Genomic DNA, 20,159 nt, shown 5'->3' on the forward strand with positions numbered 1-20,159 from the left:
CCCCCTAATGTCACATTCACTCAACCCAACAAACCTTTTACTCCAACAGTTAAAGCAGCAGAGACTCATGGCCCCCTCCCCCACAGCTGTGTGTGACTTTTCCCCAGTCCCCCTGTCACCTACGGTGGTGTGTTACATTCCCCCAGCTACCTCCATGACACAGCCCTCTGTGAGCCCGGGCCGCACCCCCCCAGCCCAGCTACCCCAGATGGGAGAGGAGAGGACACTGTCTGCAGTGAGGGAGATATGGGGGAGGAACTGTGTTGGTCTTGACCCCGAGCAGCAGGAACGGTTGTGGCAGTTGCTGTTTGAATTCAGAGACAGCTTTGCGTTGAGTGAGGAAGAGGTGGGTCAGACTCATCTGGTGCAGCATGAGATCGACACAGGTGATGCTCGACCCATCAAGATGCGTCCCCGCCGTATCCCGCTGGCACGCCAGGAGGCGGCAGACAAGGCTGTGTTGGAGATGCAGCGGGCAGACTTCATTGAGCCCTCAGACAGCCCCTGGGCGGCGCCAGTCGTCATGGTTCCGAAGAAGGGGGACAAGCTAAGGTTCTGTGCGGACTACAGGCGGCTGAATGAGGTAACCAGGAAGGACTCATACCCCATACCACGTATCGATGAGTTGCTGGACCTGGTTAGGGGGTCCTCCTGGTTCTCCTCACTAGACCTCCGCAGTGGCTACTGGCAGGTGCCCCTCTCCCCAGAGGCCAGAGCCAAAACTGCGTTCTCCACTAACAGAGGACACTGGCAGTTCAAGGTCCTGTGCTTTGGCCTGTGCAACGCTCCAGCTACTTTTGAGCGTTTGATGGACAGGGTGCTGGATGGCATCCCCCGACAGCAGTGTCTGGTATACCTCGATGACATCCTGGCCCATGGCAGCTCCTTCCAGTCAGCCCTGGGGGCGCTACGGCGTGTGCTGGAGAGGGTGGCTGCCGCAGGTCTGAAGCTCCACCCCGAGAAGTGCCACTTCATGAGGAGAGAGGTGTCCTTCTTGGGCCACCGAGTGGGGAAGGAGGGGATCAGCACCATGGAGGACAAGGTAGGGGCTGTCAGAGACTGGCCCACCCCCACCGACCAGCGTCAGCTGAAGAGCTTCCTGGGCCTGGCCTCGTACTACAGGAGGTTTGTACGGGGCTTCTCAAGCGTTGCTGCTCCACTGAACCGCCTGCTGCCGAAGGACAAGGCTTTCACTTGGACAGTGGAGTGTGAGGAGGCGTTCAACACCCTCAAATGTGCACTGATCGAGGCCCCCGTGCTCGCCCCCCTGACCTCACCTTGCCCTTTATCCTGGACACAGACGCGAGCAATGTGGGCATGGGTGGGGTGCTGGCCCAGGTGGGGCCAGAGGGGGAGAGAGTGGTGGCGTACTTCAGCAAAACATTTGACAAACATGAGCGCCGCTACTGTGTCACCCGGCGGGAGCTCTTGGCTGTTGTGGCTTCCGTCAAACACTTCAAGTACTACCTGGGTGGTCTGCCCTTTACTGTAAGGACTGACCACTCTGCTCTCCAGTGGCTCATGTCTTTCAGAGAGCCAGAGGGACAGGTGGCACGCTGGTTGGAGGAGCTTCAGCCGTATGACTTCACGGTGGTGCACAGGGCAGGGGCACGCCACTCCAACGCCGACGCCATGTCCCGTCGGCCCTGTACTGCAGACGGCTGCCGCCACTGTGAACGGAGAGAGGGACGGGAGAGAGAGCTGCGGGCAGAGGAGGGTGTCTGTGCCACAGTGTGTCGGGCGAGCGGGCCTGTCTGCTGTGAGCTGCAGACTGTCGACGTGGCTGAATGGCGGCAGCAGCAGGGACGGGACACAGACCTACAGCCAGTGCTACAGTGGGTAGAGGCGCAGGTGAGGCCACCATGGGAAGAGGTGACAGCGCTCTCACTCGCGACCAAAGGGTTGTGGTCGAAGTTTGAGAGACTGCGGCTGGCTGATGGCGTGCTACAGCGGGCATGGAAGGAGTCAGCTACGGGAGAGGAGAGGTGGCAGGTGGTGGTCCCAAAAGCATTGCGGGAGGCTGTGCTCCAGAGTACTCATGGGGGGGGTGGGGACTGGACACTTTGGGGTCACAAAAACACTGCGCCGTCTCCGTCAGGGCTTCTACTGGGGGCAGCACAAGAGGGATGTGGAGGACTTTTGTCGCCGCTGTGACAACTGCACAGCGAGAAAGGGCCCCCCAGGCCGCTCTCATGCTCAGCTCCAACAGTTCCCAGTGGGGGCTCCCATGGAGAGGGTGGGAGTGGATGTAGTTGGGCCGTTCCCCACCACAGACAGTGGAAACCGCTGGGTGCTCACGGCCATGGACTATTTCACAAAATGGCCCGAGGCCTATGCTCTGCCTGACCAGGAGGCAGAGACCATCGTCGACGCCCTGACAGCGGGGATGTTCAGCAGGTTTGGAGCTGCAGAGTCCATCCACAGCGACCAAGGCAGAAACTTTGAGTCCCGTGTGTTCGCCACCATGTGTGAGAGGCTGGGTATGCACAAGACCCGCACTACTCCTCTCCATCCTCAAAGTGATGGCCTTGTGGAGCGCTTCAACAAAACGCTTGGACAGCAGCTGGCCATCGTCTCTTCCAAACACCAGCGTGACTGGGACAAGCACCTGCCTATGGTCCTCATGGCATGCCGCTCCGCTGTCCAAGACTCCACCTACTGCCCTCCTCATGCTGGGGAGAGAGATCCGCACCCCTGCGGAGATGGCGTTTGGTCGGCCCCTGGATAGCCCTCATGTTCCTCCGGGGCCGGAGTATGCCCGGAGACTCCAGGACCGCCTGGAGACAGCCCACACCTTCGCCAGAGAGCAGCTGGTGAATGCAGGTGTGAGGCAGAAAAGGAACTATGACGTGCACACCCGGGGAAGGCACTTTGTGGCTGGGGAGCTGGTCTGGGTCTACAGCCCCCTAAGGAAAAAAGGCAGATGCCCCAAGTTGGACAGTCACTGGGTGGGACCCTGCAGTGTCCTGGAGAGGGTAGGGGAGGTTGTGTACCGGGTGCAGCTTCCTCCCAGGGGGAGAAAGGTGGCACTGCACCGGGACAGGTTAGCCCCATACAGAGGGGCCTCTTCTCCCCAAACCCCAGGAACCCCCACAATTCCCCTCTCTGGCAATGACATTCTCCAGGCACCCACCCTCAGGTGCCGCAGACAAGGCTCCAGACAGCCCACTCCCCTGTCTCCCCCTGTGTCACCGCGTGGTTCCCCAGAGCCACGGACTGTATTACCCGTTCCCGCTTCCTTGTCCCCCATATCCCTGCCTTCATCCCCTGGTTCCCAGAGGGGCACTCTGCGACCATCACGGCCACGCAGGCAAAGGAGACCTCCGGGTCGCTTCAGAGACTTTGTTTGTTCCCTCGGGGACGAGGGACTTTGTGGTGGGGGGGGCTGTGTAGCGACCCGCACAGACAGCTGTGTGTTATGTGTTAGGCTAGGAGGTGGTTGTGTTGTACTGACCAGTACCCGGTGTTCGCGGGGTCCGACATGTCAATCAACCTGCTATCTGCCAATCACGGGAATGCCTGGAATGTTCTGATGCCGGGCATCCTGGTGGTTGGCGGAGTGGCGTGGAGGGGGGTTGGGCAGGGGGGTGGAGCATTGGAAGTTAAGACCAGGTTCAGCCTTTGTCCTCTCTCTCTTACGTCTGGGCTTCACAAGAGAAGGTCACGATTGGCTTGTGGGTTATCTGTCATCTATTTGGCGTGTGCTACGGCCCAAACAGTAGCCTGTGTAAAGTTGGTTTAATAAACCGTCAATTCGCAAACTCAAGCCTCTGTCTGGACAATTGTTCATTTATGATCTAGTCAGGTCATTACAATACTATTAGAGCATGCTAGCTAACTCACTCTTACAGCAATAACATACTATTAGAGCATGCTAGCTAACTCACTCTTACAGCAATAACATACTATTAGAGCATGCTAGCTAACTCGCTCTTACAGCAATAACATACTATTAGAGCATTCTAGCTAACTCGCTCTTACAGCAATAACATACTATTATAGCATGCTAGCTAACTCACTCTTACAGCAATAACATACTATTAGAGCATGCTAGCTAACACGCTCTTACAGCAATAACATACTATTAGAGCATGCTAGCTAACTTGCTCTTACAGCACATACTATTAGAGCATGCTAGCTAACTCACTCTTACAGCAATAACATACTATTAGAGCATGCTAGCTAACTCGCTCTTACAGCAATAACATACTATTAGAGCATGCTAGCTAACACGCTCTTACAGCAATAACATACTATTAGAGCATGCTAGCTAACTCGCTCTTACAGCAATAACATACTATTAGAGCATGCTAGCTAACTCGCTCTTACAGCAATAACATACTATTAGAGCATGCTAGCTAACACGCTCTTACAGCAATAACATACTATTAGAGCATGCTAGCTAACGCACTCTTACAGCAATAACATACTATTAGAGCATGCTAGCTAACGCACTCTTACAGCAATAACATACTATTAGAGCATGCTAGCTAACACGCTCTTACAGCAATAACATACTATTAGAGCATGCTAGCTAACTTGCTCTTACAGCAATAACATACAAAAGCACATCCCAAAATGCCCCCATTTATGCTTCTACTACAATAAGGCACTACTTAGTTAGTTGTTGAAAAGTCTATTATAAAAGTCTAGTGTTGGAAAGTTATAGGAACTAAACATAAGCAATACCTACAACATACTGTATTTGGTTGTACTTTTATATGAACAGCTGCTGTTTTTATCATGTGTATGACAATATAATTCATACATCATTTAATGTCCCCTGCCATTTTAAAACAAAAGATGGCTACTGTAATATCCATCCAAAAGCAATAACAACCTAAACTAACTGGTTCAAAGTCCCCATTCCAAAGCACAATACCTAATGGTGGTTAATATTTGGCCAGCTGTATTGGAAACTGATCTTTTCCACAAGTCTATTCAAGTCAAGAGTGGCCCCAAAACTTTCCCTTCCTTTTCCTGTTTCATTGATTTAAAGGCAACAGTCAGTACATTTTTTGGCAAAGTGGTCCTCAATCTTACTTAGCCTCTTATAGAAGTTTATCAGGATTGGAAAGTGTTCAGAAGGTAACATTAAAAATTCCCATTCCTGAACACACACTCAGAGGAGACGGGGAGGGAGGAGTGTGTATGTTTGTGTATGAGGAGAGCTGGACAGGCAAAACAGAGAGAGGGGAAGAATTAGTACACACACACACACACACACATTCATGTCTAAGGATTTTTTGTAATTCATTTACAGTATCATCTGATTGGTGTTTGGCTGTGTGCGCAACATGACTCACCCTCTCTTCCTCATTATACCCTCAGCTTCATTTGGTCTTAAATTTCCACCTCCATTTGTTCGACTCGTTCAACAACATTAAAGTACCGTACCTTGTTTTGACAAGTGAAAAGAAAAGTCTGTCAGACACTTCAGAGCTAGAAACCTGCTGCATGAGGCTACTGGAAAAGTAGTGAACATTTCAAAATCATGGGCAAACTGTCTGTCCTTCTTTTTGTTCATTCGTTTTCCACCATTGTCAACGCAGGTAAGATGTACTATCGACTTTCTCTCATAACTCATTTAATGATTTGTTATGTTATAAAAAATATCCATATCTGTGTATAATATCACTCCTCTCCAGGTTCAGGATCACATTCTCTGTGGGTACTTGCAACATATATAAGTGGAGAGACACCTTTCCCTGAGTTTACGGTTGTGGTGATGTTGGATGATGTTCAAGTGGCTTACTATGACTCCAACATGAAACACTTCATCTACAGGGTAAATAACAACCCTAACAAAATGCATGATAACGAAGCTCAGGACGGAGCTTATATACTTGGAATGATGTACAACAACATGAAAGAGAGATCATTTCACCTAAAGCACCACTTCAACCTCACAGAAGGTGTTCAAGTTCAGCAAAGAATGTCTGGCTGTGAGATGTTGGACAATGGTGAACCGGTCATGTTCATGGTGAAGGACACTTTCAATGCCATTTATACAGATTTACATTTACATTTAAGTCATTTAGCAGACGCTCTTATCCAGAGAAATGGTATATTACAACATGACACATTTTATATATGATGCTGGGAAACTACTACGAGGATGGGATGGGATGAGGCAAGCGTTTGAAAGAGTATTATTTGAGAACGTTCACCTTCCCATTTGTATCAGAACACAGAAGAAACTCCTGAAGAGGGAGAAGAACATTGTGATGCGTGAAGTTCCTCCCAGACTCAGGTTGATAAAGAAAGAGGTTTCTGGAGGGTTCCAGATGAGCTGCCTGGCGTTTGGTTTCTATCCCCGCCACATCAACCTGACCCTGCTGAGAGACGGCCAGCCAGTGGCAGAACAGGAGCTGACAGGGGGGGAGGTGCTGCCTAGTGGAGACGGGACCTACCAGCTGAGGAAGAGTCTGGAGGTCAGTACTGAGGAGCTAAAGAAGAGACACAACTACACCTGTACTGCCTCTCACCTCAGTCTGGACAACAAGCTGGATGTCAGTTGGGAGTCTGGGACAGAGAGAGTTCACCTATCAACCCTCTCAGCTCTACTGGTGATGCTGCTGATTCTTATTCTATTGGGCATTTTCATTTGCATTAGGAGGTGGAGATGCACTGCCTCACAGTCTAAAATTACCAACGTTGATGCAAAAGTGTCAGAGGAAATGAACCTTTCTTCAGATTCTGAGATCTAATAAAAATGTTGGGACACTGATGCAACTTTGTCAATTCAGCTCAATTCACAATGAAAATATGACTCCCAGAGCACCTATGAAGGAAGACACAAAATGTGTGAACGATTCTGTTATGGTCAGTTGATCTTCCCTTCCTCTCAACAAAGGACTGTAAAGGATCAGTTTGGGGAGACTGTTGACAAGAACAAATATCTGGGTATTATTAGTACAGATCTGCATTCATATATTGTATAGGCTGGTTTGGCATCCTGCTCATTAACAAAGGTAATATTTGTATTATTTCTGTTATGTAATCTGTCATTTTTAATCATGACTATTCATTCATTTCACAATGCACTTCATATCTGCAGTCAGTGCCATGAAAAAGTCCTTTAGTGTTACTTTTCCCCAGTCAAATATTCAGGCTTATATTTCCACTTCAAGGCTGGACCACAACATAGAAAACAATGTGTTTGATTATAAGATCTAGTTCAACTATTATTTTATGATGAACACTGAATGGTATATCAAAAGGCTGAAAAGCCAACGTCTCCATTACACATTTTAAATAAGTATCCTTCCATGTTACCTGCTTCCTAATGAGACCAGCTAGGTTAGAACCTAGGTCTCCTGCACACCACGACACTGTGTAGACCTCTGAGCTGAATCCTAGAACCACTGGCAACATTAGATTTCTTAAACCTGCTTGGTGCATTTTTGTAAAAGTCACAAACATAACTTACCTACATTTCATTACCGATGTAAAGGGCAGGTGCTCATAGACTATGTTCCAAATAGCACCCTATTCCCTACATAGTGCACTAGGGGCCCTGGTCAAAAGTAGTGCCCTATATAGACAATAGGGTGCCATTTGGGATGCAGTTATAACCACTGACTTTAGTCAAATTCCCCAGTTCTGCACACTCCAGTGGTTTCCCATTCAAAACCCTGAAGGTAGAAAAAAGGCAGAATTATATTTGTCATGGAGACGGATGCCTCATAAAGAGTAAATGTCATTTGTCAATCTGAAATGAGTCAGAGTTGGTGATGCTTGAGAGCAGAGATTAATACAACACAAATACTGTATTTGCTTTCAGAAAACATACACACATGTATCGTGAGATTTTGAGTGAAAACCTCCTTCCTGTCCTGAGGTGGTGAGAATAAGGGCTGTCCAGAATGTCTCCTGTCCTGAGGTGGTGAGAATAAGGGCTGTCCAGCATGTCTCCTGTCCTGAGGTGGTGAGAATAAGGGCTGTCCAGCATGTATCCTGTCCTGAGGTGGTGAGAATAAGGGCTGTCCAGCATGTCTCCTGTCCTGAGGTGGTGAGAATAAGGGCTGCCCAGCATGTCTCCTGTCCTGAGGTGGTGAGAATAAGGGCTGTCAAGCATGTCTCCTGTCCTGAGGTGGTGAGAATAAGGGTTGTCCAGCATGTCTCCTATCCTGAAGTGGTGAGAAGAAAGGAGAAGTTGAAGAAGTAATGGTAGGAGAAGAGACACCAGAGAATGTTTCTTGTCAACAGAGGGATCCTGTCCTGTTGCATGTAAAGAAGGTGGACATGGTAGTGTATATTGCATTGATTATCAACTGCACAGCGCAAACAGAGAGGGAATCTGAGAACATAGGCACCGTTGTGTGCGGCTGAAAGTTTTTTGGGACTCATGGACTTTCCACAGAGACACTACAAGGAATCCTTTCGATGAAGGCCCCCGAGCCGGTGTAGGGATGTGATTTGAATTGTGACTGAAGTGGGATGTTTTTATTTTTTATTTTATTTTGTATGATGTCTGTGTTTTCCACTATCTTTCCCACAATGGAACATTTTTGTTTCCCCACCCTGTACAGTAGGTGTCGGCAATAGAGCAGTAGGTTGTAGTCTGCCATAAAACCTCAAAAAAGAAGATACACTTCTAACGTTTGTTTGCAGACCGCCATAATACCATAGAAGAAGAAGAACGTTTTCTCAGCACCAAATATGGTAGTGAGAGCAAGTCCAGCTGTGGGTCGGAGACCGGAAGGAGGCGCTATGACAAGAAAAGGAAAGAATGGTACCGTTAAGATCAGAGATTCATCTCCTGCCTCTTGATTACATACCTTCGTCGTCCTAATACACACCAACAAATATAACTTATTGGCCTTCATGCTCTTCTTGAGCCAGCCCAGGATCAAGGGGGCCTACCTGCGGCGGCAGGTGTATTGGAGAGTTCCAACGTTTGTCCTGAGAATTCTACCAGAGATGATTTTGGACCGGTAGGGGTAATACTTTTGGCCGACCCACACCGACCAACACGTTGTGTCGCTCTGGTTAAAGGACAAACTGGGAATGGTCGATTCAGTGAAAGTTTTGAGAAGTGGGGCTGAGCTTTGACACAGAGTTTGGACCTTATAAGGTCAGGTTAGGTTATATTTGCTATTCTGTGAGGGCCTATGTTTATAATCCACTAATGTTTTAGGTGTCAAGGATTCATACGTGTTGCAGCAGTGTGTAGAAGGGAGATCACCACGCTGTGAGACATGTCCAGGAGGGCATAGTCAGAGGGACTGTACAGTTGCGAAAGAGACAAATCTGTGTGTCAACTGTGGGGGTGCTCATGCAGCTGAGGAACTGAAGTGAGAGAGACAGGTTGAGATTGCCAGAGTTTGAGTGGGACAGAATGTGTCCTATGCTGAGGCAGTGAAGAGAGCAGAGGATAGACCAAGGGTGAGTGAGTTGACTGGGTGATTCCCTGTGAGTAGGCCTGAAGAGAGAGATCCTGAGAGGATGAGTTTCAGTAAGGTTGGATTTCTTGTGTTTATAGCCATTGGGATCATCTGCACTGTAATGATGGAGTGGAAGTCACAGCAGATAGATGTGGTAGTTGCAGCTGCAGAGAAGTATTTGGATATGAGAGATATCAGTGCAGAGATCTACAGGAAGTTGAGAGAAGGGGTTACATCATAACAGGCCGATGGCCTGGTGTAGGATCGTTTAGGGACAAAGTGGTGGGATGGGGTGGTGTTTTGGGGACACTGTATAACTGCAGGTTAGATGGTGGTGCAATTCAATATTTTCCTATTTCCCTTTTCCTTGTATTTTTTATTTATTTTTTGTGACCAAAATGTGTAATCCACACCAAAACCTGTGAAAGGCAGCAATATGCAACACAGCGTCTAGCCTGCCAGAAAGTTACATGAAAAAGAAGAAAGTTGCAGGTAGTGAGAGAGGATGGAACTAGCTGAAACTGGGCTGACATTCTTCACATTTCCTCATCAATAAAACATCTGATCTCAATACATTTTTATGTTCCCCAAACTAGAATATGTTACAAACACAGTGCATTAAATGTTATAGACTTGACGCTTTGACAAAGTTTCAGAAAATTGTTGTTTAGGAGTGCAAGGTCGAATTGAGCTTGTGCACATGCGCACTTCACGGAGGAGACATTCCCTCACAGAAATATGCAAACACATGCTACATCGTGCCAATAGGATCTCGCTAGCTCGTGCTTGGCTTTGCTTGTTCTGCCCAGTATGCTCCATTTGCTCCCACTGTAAACAACACAGATGAACGATCAGAGGAGGAAAGATGGCAGAAGTGGATGTAGAGTATGATTTAGGCAGTGAGTGGAGTTCATTTGCTGAAGAGGAATGTTCTGAATGGACTACAGTAGTATCGAAAACTGGAGCAAAAAGAAAATTGTCTAAAATTGTAGTGGAGGATGTGTGTGTAAATTATAATGAATCGCTTATTGTTGGGATGCGTTTATTGAGCAAGGATTCATATGTGGGAAACCCATTAGAGGTGTCAAAAAATTGTGAAGTATGCGCTTGGAAATGTGGAGTCTGTCAGAGTGACCAGGAGTGGTCTTATTTTGTTAAATTGTATTTCTGATGAGCAGAGGAAGATTGCAGTGGGTCTCAAAAGAATCCGGACAACAGAAGTTTTGTGTTTTGAACTTGGGAATAGAGCACCCGTCAAAGGAGTCATCTCAGGGGTGACGACGGATGTTCAGGTTGAATACATGAAGAGAATTCCTGGTGTGGTTGGTGCCCGGCGTCTGACCCGCTGGGTGAATGGAGAAGAAGAAGAAAGTCGGTACTGTTGTTTGTTGATAAACAGCACATCCCTACCCATGTGAAGCCTGGTTATGTGTAAGATACACCATAAGAGCTTTCATTCCCAAACCACTGCAGTGTAAGAACTTTAAAGGATTTTGCCGTGTTTCAAGTGTGTGTAGATGAACAGAGTATATAGGAGAACGGTGTGTAGAAGGACGACGGTGTTTGTTGTGGTGGGGATCATGATCCTGAGTTCCTGGAGTGCCCTGTAAAGGTGAAGGAGGTAGAGGTGGCAAAAGTTTGGTCAACCAAATCTCCTGTGTTGAGATTCACTGTCAGATGCTAGTGAAGATATGGTATGGGATAGAATACAGCCTGTAGTAAATGTTTGCTGTCAGACAAAAGATACCCTGTGTGTTAAAAGGTGGACTTTGTTGCGTTCATTGCCACAGTTATATACTGTACAGCACAAGTCTCAAAGAAGTTGAAGAAAATTGACATTATTGTGGCTGAGGCAGAAAAGTTTTTGGGACTCAAGGATTTTACATCTGTAGACTTACAGGTACCCCTTGAGCCTGTGTAGGGATCAGATCTGTTTCATATAGTTATATTATATTAACAGAAAAGTTGTTTAGTTTATTTATTTTTGGGTAGTTTTTTGGTAGTTCAGTTTTTTGGGGAATCCTGTTTTCATCCTGTATTGTAGGTGGCGGAATGCACATTCAATTGTGATCATCAATATACCATAGAAGAAGAAGACACAAATGAACAATCATGGGATAGTTATAAATACCTTTGACAACAAGCATGCAAGCTCTATACAAAAAATATGCTACTCAGTTGGCTAAGTGAAAGGGAAAGTCTTTCAGACTCACTTCTTGCTATGCAGTTGGCATGGCGATTTTAGCATGTAAATCTTGACGGGGCAAAAATAATAATAAGTGTGATGCATGCCAGCAATGCCACTACACAACACAACACTTAACAATACATGAATTAAACTATAACGGTGACAAACGGTGCCCACAAACAGTTAGGGCCTCCATAAAGCTGTCCCAACAGCAGTTTCAACATCTTACCATTGCTACACCTGGCCATCAGCAGAGCCTTATCCGGCAGCAAAGCAGTTAATTCAGTCTCATTTACTGGATTTAAAAAAACATAGCTGATACGGCTGACTTGTTTAAACAAATATGGCTTCTATTAAGTATTGAGATGTACAAACTATGGCATAAGGGGATGACAAGCGAATAAGAGGCAATCCGTAATTTGGATTAGGACATTAATGAGCGAGCTAGGACGGACATAGTCAATATAACTATTTGTTCAGCAATTTTGAAATGTATTGTGACAGAATTCAGAACATGGGCGGTTCTTACAGTGCTCTCCCTCTACACCAAGTCAGAACCGTATGATAAATAGGCAGACAATGAAAGCTTTTACAATATTCAATGATTACATTTCTCTAAAACAGGTTATAGGCTAGATGTGCACCACCAAGTCAGAACAGTAGGCAAAATTAAGAGGGATAAATAGACCAAATGATTAGGGTGAGGCACATGGCCTACTAACATCTTACTACACAACATACACTTAGTATTACTTTCTTAGCGACAGTATACATATATCCCTGCCATATTACATCATTTATGCAGCACCATAAAATGCATTTTTGGACTCACCTTGCTTTGCTGTTCTCACTTGAACAGGAAGGTGGCGCGGCGGCCCTTCGTGGGCAAATGTTATCATCAAAGTCCGACATTCTCTGGATTGATGATGCTTTCAAGACAACTGGGAACTCTGAAAAAAACTATGTTGAATCATGGTGACGTCATTGATCTTCAGGTCGTAGCTCTAGAAAGAGGCCAGATTTACAATTCCGAGTTGGATGACCGTTCAAAACGTATTTTCGCAGTCTTAGCTCATTTATTCCTGACTTCCCAGTTGTCTTGAACTCACTGAAGTCAGGTTTTCGCAGTTCCGAGTTAACAGTTGTTTTGACAGCATGGCCAATGTTGAATGTTTATCATTTTAAAATTGGGAAAGAACTTAATCCCAGATTTGGGACCACACATCCACTGTCACTGATTTCTTCCAAACCACTCATGGTTGAATTAGCGATTTCAAACTTGTGTAATGTATGTACAATGGCCGATGAGCACCGAAACACTTTATCTATAATTTCTCTTCATTAATTATCTTCATATGACAAGGATTAAAAAGGATTTGCCAGTAGATTGTCGACTTGATTCATGATGTCTACTAGCTAAGATTTCGAAAGTATGATGTTGACATGATCAGTCCAATCAAAGCTACTGTAGATATAACGTGATTTGACGTAATTTTATCTGTGGCCAATGACCTTGAGCCTTCTTGGATGGGCACATCTTATGTAACTCTATGGTAGCATCCAAGGGGCTAAAGTTTTCGAGGTCTACCCTTAAGACTTTTCGGTGACGTAGTGTCCCCATGAGTGACAGAACACTGAGCCAATCACGGCGCAATGCTCTGTGATGTACCCTAGTGGTTAGAACGTTGGACTAGTAACTGAAAGGTTGCAAGATCGAATCCCCGAGCTGACAAGGTAAAAATCTGTCGTTCTGCCCCTGAACAAGGCAGTTAACCCACTGTTCCTAGACCGTCATTGAAAATAAGAATTTGTTATATATTTTTATATATATTTATACAGGCAAGCCTATATTTCTATATTTAAAATATATATTTTTTTACATTGTTTGCAAACTGATATGTGACACTGATATGGGACATTAATGCCAAAAGAACATGCAAAACAGGCAAGCCTATTGCTCTGCCCCACCTGCCCTGAATGACGGGTCGCCATTGGCAGTTGGCTAAGTGAAAGAGAAAGTCTGACAGACTCAATTCTTGCTATACAATCGGCTAAGTGGAAGGGAAAGTCTGACAGACTCACTTTTTGCTATGCGAGGCTACACTATCAAAATAATGGGCAAACTGTCTGTCTTTCTGTTTGTTCTGTCGTTTTACACCATTGTCAACGCAGGTAAGGGTTTAACTTTGTCGCTTACTCACTTACTCATTTAATGATTTATTAGACAATGTAAAATGTCCATAACTGTTTACAGGGTTGGGGAGTAGTGTGCCGACTATACTGATATCATTTATAGTTGATATCTAGGCTAAATGGCGCATTGATGATGCGAATCACACTGCTGCTCTCTATATCTTCTTGGCTGCATTCCAAACACTTGAAAGACACTGGCCTATCCCCTGTGCCCTCAAATTAAGTGGACACTTCTGATGACGTATCATGACTTCTGACGGGTATACACTTGCAGGGCAAGGGGCAATCATCGCGGGATGAACGAGTGACGAATTTCCGGGCAAGTCCATTTAAAAATCATTCCCTCCTCCCTTGCTCGGAAATTCGTCACTCGTTCATCCCACGTTGTGTTTTCAGCCACATGTAGCTTGTGGGTGCTTTATATGCGCTACAGTCAATTATGATTTTATGTCTACTTAAATTTACTATATAATTATTAATTATATAATAATTATTATTATGCCTAATGTATGATCGCTATCAAATTAATTAGCTAACTAACGTTATTTCTCCAATTTCCAAAAGCTGACCGAACAAAAACATTACTTTTACGAGATGTGTTTGTGCCGTCATGTGCATTAGTAGCACCATTTCTGACTTATTTACATTGGTTTTTACTTACATTTGTATGTTGACTCCATATTGACGTTGAGGTTTTACGTTTTTGCTGACTTTTCTTAGCAGATGTACAAACATCGTGAATTGAATTATGGGGTTTATAAAGGCCTCAAAGTGAACACAATTGTACACTCGCAAACTCCATTAAAAACGAGGGCTGAGGGGCTTATGTTGCAAACGTCCCTGATTGGCTAATCGTTTGGACCGACGACAAATATGGCTGCGGGGATTCCCCCAAGGGCATAAGGCGAGGGTAAGTGGACGAGGGTGTCTTTTATGAGTTTGAAACGCAGCTCTAGTCAGTTGCACAACTGAATGCAGTCAACTGAAATGTGAGAATATGCCCCAGTAGACAGCCAGTGAAAATGCGCTCCAACAGCAGCTGCGGATCCCAACCTTTGGAATGAACGTTTGAGTTCCTCCCTTCTAAACTCCCCTGTGGTATTGTGCTCCATACGTCTTCAACTAGTTTCATTTAAGAAGACCACCAGTGGGGCTTTTATTTTCTTCATGGAAAATTACCATCTTGTTTTTCTTTCTCAACGAGAAGCAATGAGTCCAATCAGTCCTCCATTACAACAAAATAAAAAATAACAGATTAGGCTAATTAGTGGGTTATGCTCAGGTAAAACAATTTGGCTAATCTATGTTTCCATTTTATCTTATAAAATGTCAAATGTCCACAATAATTTCACTTCTCTCCCAGGTCCAGGATCACATTCTCTGTGGGCACTTGCAACCTACATCACCGGAGAGACGCCTTTCCCTGAGTTTACGGTTGTGTTAATGTTGGATGATGTTCAAGTGGGTTACTATGACTCCAATGACAAACAGTCTGTCTACAGGGGACAACATATCACAGAAAAAAACAAGGACGATGAAGCTCAGGATGGAGCTTATGTATTTGGAGTAATATACCAGAGCATGAAAGACAGATCATTTGAACTAAAGCACCACTTTAATCTCACGGAAGGTGTTCAAGTCCAGCAAAAATTAACTGGCTGTGAGATGTTGGACAATGGAGAACCAGCCTTGGTCATGTTTAAGGATGCGTTCAATGCCATTTATACAGATCGAACATTATATTACAACATGACACATTTTACGTACGATGCTGGGAAACTACTACTAGGATGGGATGGGATAAGGCAAGCATATGAAAGAACACTTTATGAGAATGTTTACCTTCCTATTTGTATAAAATCACTGAAAAAAATCCTGAAGAGAGAGAAGAACGTTGTGATGCGTAAAGTTCCTCCCAGACTCAGGTTGATAAAGAAAGAGGTTTCTGGAGGGTTTCAGATGAGCTGCTTGGCGTTTGGTTTCTACCCCCGCCACATCAACATGACCCTGCTGAGAGACGGCCAGCCAGTGGCAGAACAGGAGCTGACAGGGGGGGAGGTGCTGCCTAGTGGAGATGGGACCTACCAGCTGAGGAAGAGTCTGGAGGTCAGTACTGAGGAGCTAAAGAAGAGACACAACTACACCTGTACTGCCTCTCACCTCAGTCTGGACAACAAGCTGGATGTCAGTTGGGAGTCTGGGGCAGAGAGAGTTCACCTATCCACCCTCTCAGTTCTACTGGTGATGCTGCTGATTGTTATTATATTGGGCATTTTCATTTGTGTTAAAAGGAGGTGGAGTAACACTGCCTCACAGTCTAAACTGGTCAACGTTGATGCAACAGTGTCAGAGGAAATGATCCTGTCTTCAGATTCTGAGATTTAATCAAATGTTGGGACAGAACTTTTCAGAACAATTCAGCTAAATTCACAAAATAGGACTACCCCCACTATTATAATTTTTATTATTATTGCAGTATTAAAGATGTAGGATCTTAATTTGAGCCAGTACGCGACAGCAGGAAAACAACACTGCAGCCACAGGAAAAATCCTACATGTTTTACATTTCCTGCAACAGGGAAACAGGCACAAAATGTGTGAATGGTTCTGTTATTGTCAGTCAGTCTTCCCTTCCTCTCAACAAAGGACTGTAAAGGATCAGTTTGGGGAGACTGTTGACAATAACCAACATCTGGGCATTAGTCCAGATCTGCATTTATATACTTTATAGGCTGGTTTGGCATCCTGAGCATTAACAATTGTAATCTGGTAGTTATTTCTGTTATGTAATCTGTCATTTCTAATCATGACTATTCATTAATTTCAGAATGCACTCTACATCTGTGCTGTATCAGCTGATATCCAGTATCTTAACCAGAAGGAGATCATGTGATCATGTGTATGAGGTCTGTTTATTATTGGAATGTCTTTACAGTGTCTCTGTGTTGTATTGTATGTAGTGTTTGTTACCCCCAGGCTGTACAGTAATACCTTTATTACAGACAATAACATGTAGCTGAATTTATTACTGCATTGATTCATGTTAACTACAACATTAATGAATGTAATAAAGCAATGCCAAGTATACCATAACTTCTCTCAGGAACTAGTTTATCTCTGTGGAAGGAAGACATCTGACACTCTATTTCACTCCAGTTTAAGACTGGCATGAGTATTAAACTAAGGTCAATGTTATATGCATTATAAACAATTAAACCGTTTTATGATAGGAATCCTTTAGTGGGGAATGAATCTGTATGATCATGTTCAGTGCCATGACTACAATCCTTTTCTGTTTTACAGTATGCACACCGCTCGTTCTAAACATCATTTTTTTAGTGCTACTTTTACCCAGTCAAATATTCAGGCCTACATTTCCACTCCAAGGATGGACCACAACATAAAACATAGCTTTTGAATATAAGGTCTGTTTTAATTAACTGTTATTTTGTATTGGACACCCAATGATACATCAAAAGGCTGAAAATCCAATGTCTCCATTCCACATTTTAAATAAGTATCCCTCCATGTTACCTGCTTCCCAATGAGATCAGCTAGGTCTGATGCACATCACAATTCTGTGTTAGCCCTCTGAGCTAAAGCCTAGGACCACTGGCCATATTAGATTCCCTAAACCTGCTTTGTGCATTTTTCCATGTAAAAGCCATAAACATCTTTATCTAACCTACATTCTATTAATTATGTAAAGGGCAGGTGCTCAGAGGATATGTTCCAAATGGCACCCTATTCCCTACATGGTTCACTATGGGCCCTGGTCAAAAGAAGTGCACTATATAGACAATAGGGTGCCATTTGGGATGCATCATTATCATTGGCTTTAGTAATTCCAGTGACATACATTTTTTTCCTATAATCTCGCAAATCTCCATTTTGGACGAGACTGACTTTATGACCAAAGTTATCCTATTTACACTTTATAGTCAATGTTGACACTAGAATAAATGTTTCTGTCTCATATCGATGCCACACAGGACATTTTCTAAACGAGAAGTGATATTTCAGGGGCAGTCGTGCTTTAATAAAAGGGAGCATAGAAATATCAGAAATAGAACATATATACCGCTTCCCAGACTTGCTTTCATTGAGAATGACAGATCTATAACGTACATTTCTACGTGAATTTGGTATTGTCTCCCAAAAAGCTACATAACCAACTGTGTAGCACATTGTTATTCATAGCTAAAAGAAAGGGGAAGTCTGTCAGACACACTTGAGAGCTTAGAAACTTGCTACGCGAGGCTACATTTTCTAAATCATGGGCAAACTGTCTGTCTTTTTGTTTGTTCTTTCCTTTTGCACCATAGTCAAGTCAGGTAATATGGACTGTTTACTCTTACCTCAATTAATGATTGTTTTATGTTATAAAATATAAAATGTTCATAACTCATTTTAATTTAACTGCTCTCCCAGGTTCAGGATCACATTCTCTGTGGGCACTTGCAACATATATAAGTGGAGAGACGCCTTTCCCTGAGTTTACGGTTGTGGGGATGTTGGATGATGTTTAAGTGACTTACTATGACTCCAACATGAAACACTTCATCTACAGGGGTCATAACACCTCAGACAAAATACATGATGATGAAGCCAAGAACGGAGATTTTGTATTTGGAGTTATGTACCACCACATGAAGGAGAGATACTTCCACCTAAAGCACCACTTGAATCTCACAAGAGGTGTTCAAGTTCAGCAAAGAATGGCTGGCTGTGAGATGTTTGACAATGGTGAACCAGCCCTGATCATAACAAAGAACACTTTCAATGCAGTTTTTGTAGATCATGCGATATATTACAACATGACACATTTTACATATGATGCTGGTAAACTACTTCAAGGATGGGATGGGATGAGGCAAGCACAGGAAAAAAATCTTTATGAGAATGTTTTACTTCCTCTTTGCATCAGAACACTGAAGAGATTCCTGAAGAGGGAGAAGAACGTTGTGATGCGTAAAGTTCCTCCCAGACTCAGATTGATAAAGAAAGAGGTCTCTGGAGGGTTCCAGGTGAGCTGCCTGGCGTTTGGTTTCTACCCCCGCCACATCAACATGACCCTGCTGAGAGACGGCCAGCCAGTGGCAGAACAGGATCTGACAGGGGGGGAGGTGCTGCCTAGTGGAGACGGGACCTACCAGCTGAGGAAGAGTCTGGAGGTCAGTACTGAGGAGCTAAAGAAGAGACACAACTACACCTGTACTGCCTCTCACCTCAGTCTGGACAACAAGCTGGATGTCAGTTGGGAGTCTGGGGCAGAGAGAGTTCACCTATCCACCCTCTCAGTTCTACTGGTGATGCTGCTGGTTGTTATACTATTGGGCATTTTCATTTGTGTCAAAAGGAGGTGGAGTAATACTGCCTCCCAGTCTAAACTGTCTTCAGATTCTGAGACCTAATAAAATATTGGGACACTGATTCAACTTTGTCAATTCAGCTCAATTCACAATGAAAATATGACTGCCAGAGCAAAAGATTGTTATTGTTGGTCAATCTTCCCTTCCCCTCAACAAAGGACTGTAAAGGATCAGCTTGTGGAGACTGTTGACAATAACCAACATCTGGGCATTAGTCCAGATCTGTAATTTCCAATCATGACTATTCATTCATTTCACAATGCACTCTATATCTGTGCTATATCAGCTGATATCCAGTATCTTAACCAGAAGGAGATCATGTGATCATGTGTATGAGGTCTGTTTATTATTGGAATGTCTTTACAGTGTCTCTGTGTTGTATTGTATGTAGTGTTTGTTACCCCCAGGCTGTACAGTAATACCTTTATTACAGACAATAACATGTAGACTAATCGAATGTAGGGAATAGGGTGCCATTTGGGACATATCCGTATTTACTGTGTAACGGCTTTCTTCCGCTGAAGGAGAGGAGGACCAAAATTCAGCGTGGTTAGTGTTCAACATCTTTAATATAGACGATCAATGAGAACACTACAAAATACAAAACAATAAATGTGAAAACCGAAACAGTCCTATCTGGTGCAATGACACAAAGACAGAAGACAATCACCCACAAAATACCCACAGAATATGGCTGCCTGAATATGGTTCCCAATCAGAGACAAAGATAGACAGCTGCCTCTAATCGAGAACCAATCTAGGCAACCATAGACCTCCAAACTACCTAGAAAGGAAACAGCCCCATAAACATACAAAAACCCCTAGACCAGTCAAAACACATACATCCCCATGTCACACCCTGACCTAACCAAAATAATAAAGAAAACAAAGATAACTAAGGCCAGGACGTGACATACTGGCTTTAGTCAATTAAGTTCCCCAGGTCTGCACACTCCAATGTTTTACCATTTAAAAACCTAAAGGTAGAAAAAAAGCTTAATTGTATTTGTCTTGGAG

General features: G+C 44.4%; 2 protein-coding genes, 1 long non-coding RNA gene and 1 pseudogene across 4 annotated transcripts; 3 read left to right on the forward strand and 1 right to left on the reverse strand.

Moving 5' to 3' along the window:
• The first annotated feature begins 5,276 nt into the window (after nt 1-5,276).
• Nucleotides 5,277-6,730, forward strand: LOC115120977 (major histocompatibility complex class I-related gene protein-like). The gene is made up of 3 exons (XM_065012232.1): nt 5,277-5,552; nt 5,649-6,016; nt 6,060-6,730. Exons 1-3 carry the CDS (start codon nt 5,495-5,497, stop codon nt 6,708-6,710), a joined length of 1,077 nt encoding a protein of 358 aa, XP_064868304.1. The 5' UTR covers nt 5,277-5,494; the 3' UTR covers nt 6,711-6,730.
• On the reverse strand, nt 5,895-14,512 carry LOC135565389 (uncharacterized). The gene is made up of 3 exons (XR_010461606.1): nt 14,432-14,512; nt 7,800-8,132; nt 5,895-7,637 (listed from the first exon to the last, which is right to left on the reverse strand). It is a non-coding gene; the product is annotated as an uncharacterized LOC135565389 (long non-coding RNA).
• LOC115125982 (major histocompatibility complex class I-related gene protein-like) lies at nt 13,670-16,863 on the forward strand. 2 transcript variants are annotated; one of them, XM_029655572.2, is made up of 2 exons: nt 13,670-13,749; nt 15,134-16,863. In XM_029655572.2, exons 1-2 carry the CDS (start codon nt 13,692-13,694, stop codon nt 16,153-16,155), a joined length of 1,080 nt encoding a protein of 359 aa, XP_029511432.2. In that variant the 5' UTR covers nt 13,670-13,691; the 3' UTR covers nt 16,156-16,863. The 2 variants fall into 2 exon arrangements, with proteins under 2 accessions (XP_029511432.2, XP_064868303.1); XM_065012231.1 differs by lacking the exon at nt 13,670-13,749 and adding an exon at nt 14,597-14,680.
• An 86-nt stretch (nt 16,864-16,949) lies between these two features.
• On the forward strand, nt 16,950-19,595 carry LOC115125984 (major histocompatibility complex class I-related gene protein-like; annotated as a pseudogene).
• Nucleotides 19,596-20,159: the final 564 nt, after the last annotated feature.

This window comes from Oncorhynchus nerka, linkage group LG27 (assembly GCF_034236695.1).
Source record: "Oncorhynchus nerka isolate Pitt River linkage group LG27, Oner_Uvic_2.0, whole genome shotgun sequence".
NCBI lineage: Eukaryota > Metazoa > Chordata > Actinopteri > Salmoniformes > Salmonidae > Oncorhynchus > Oncorhynchus nerka.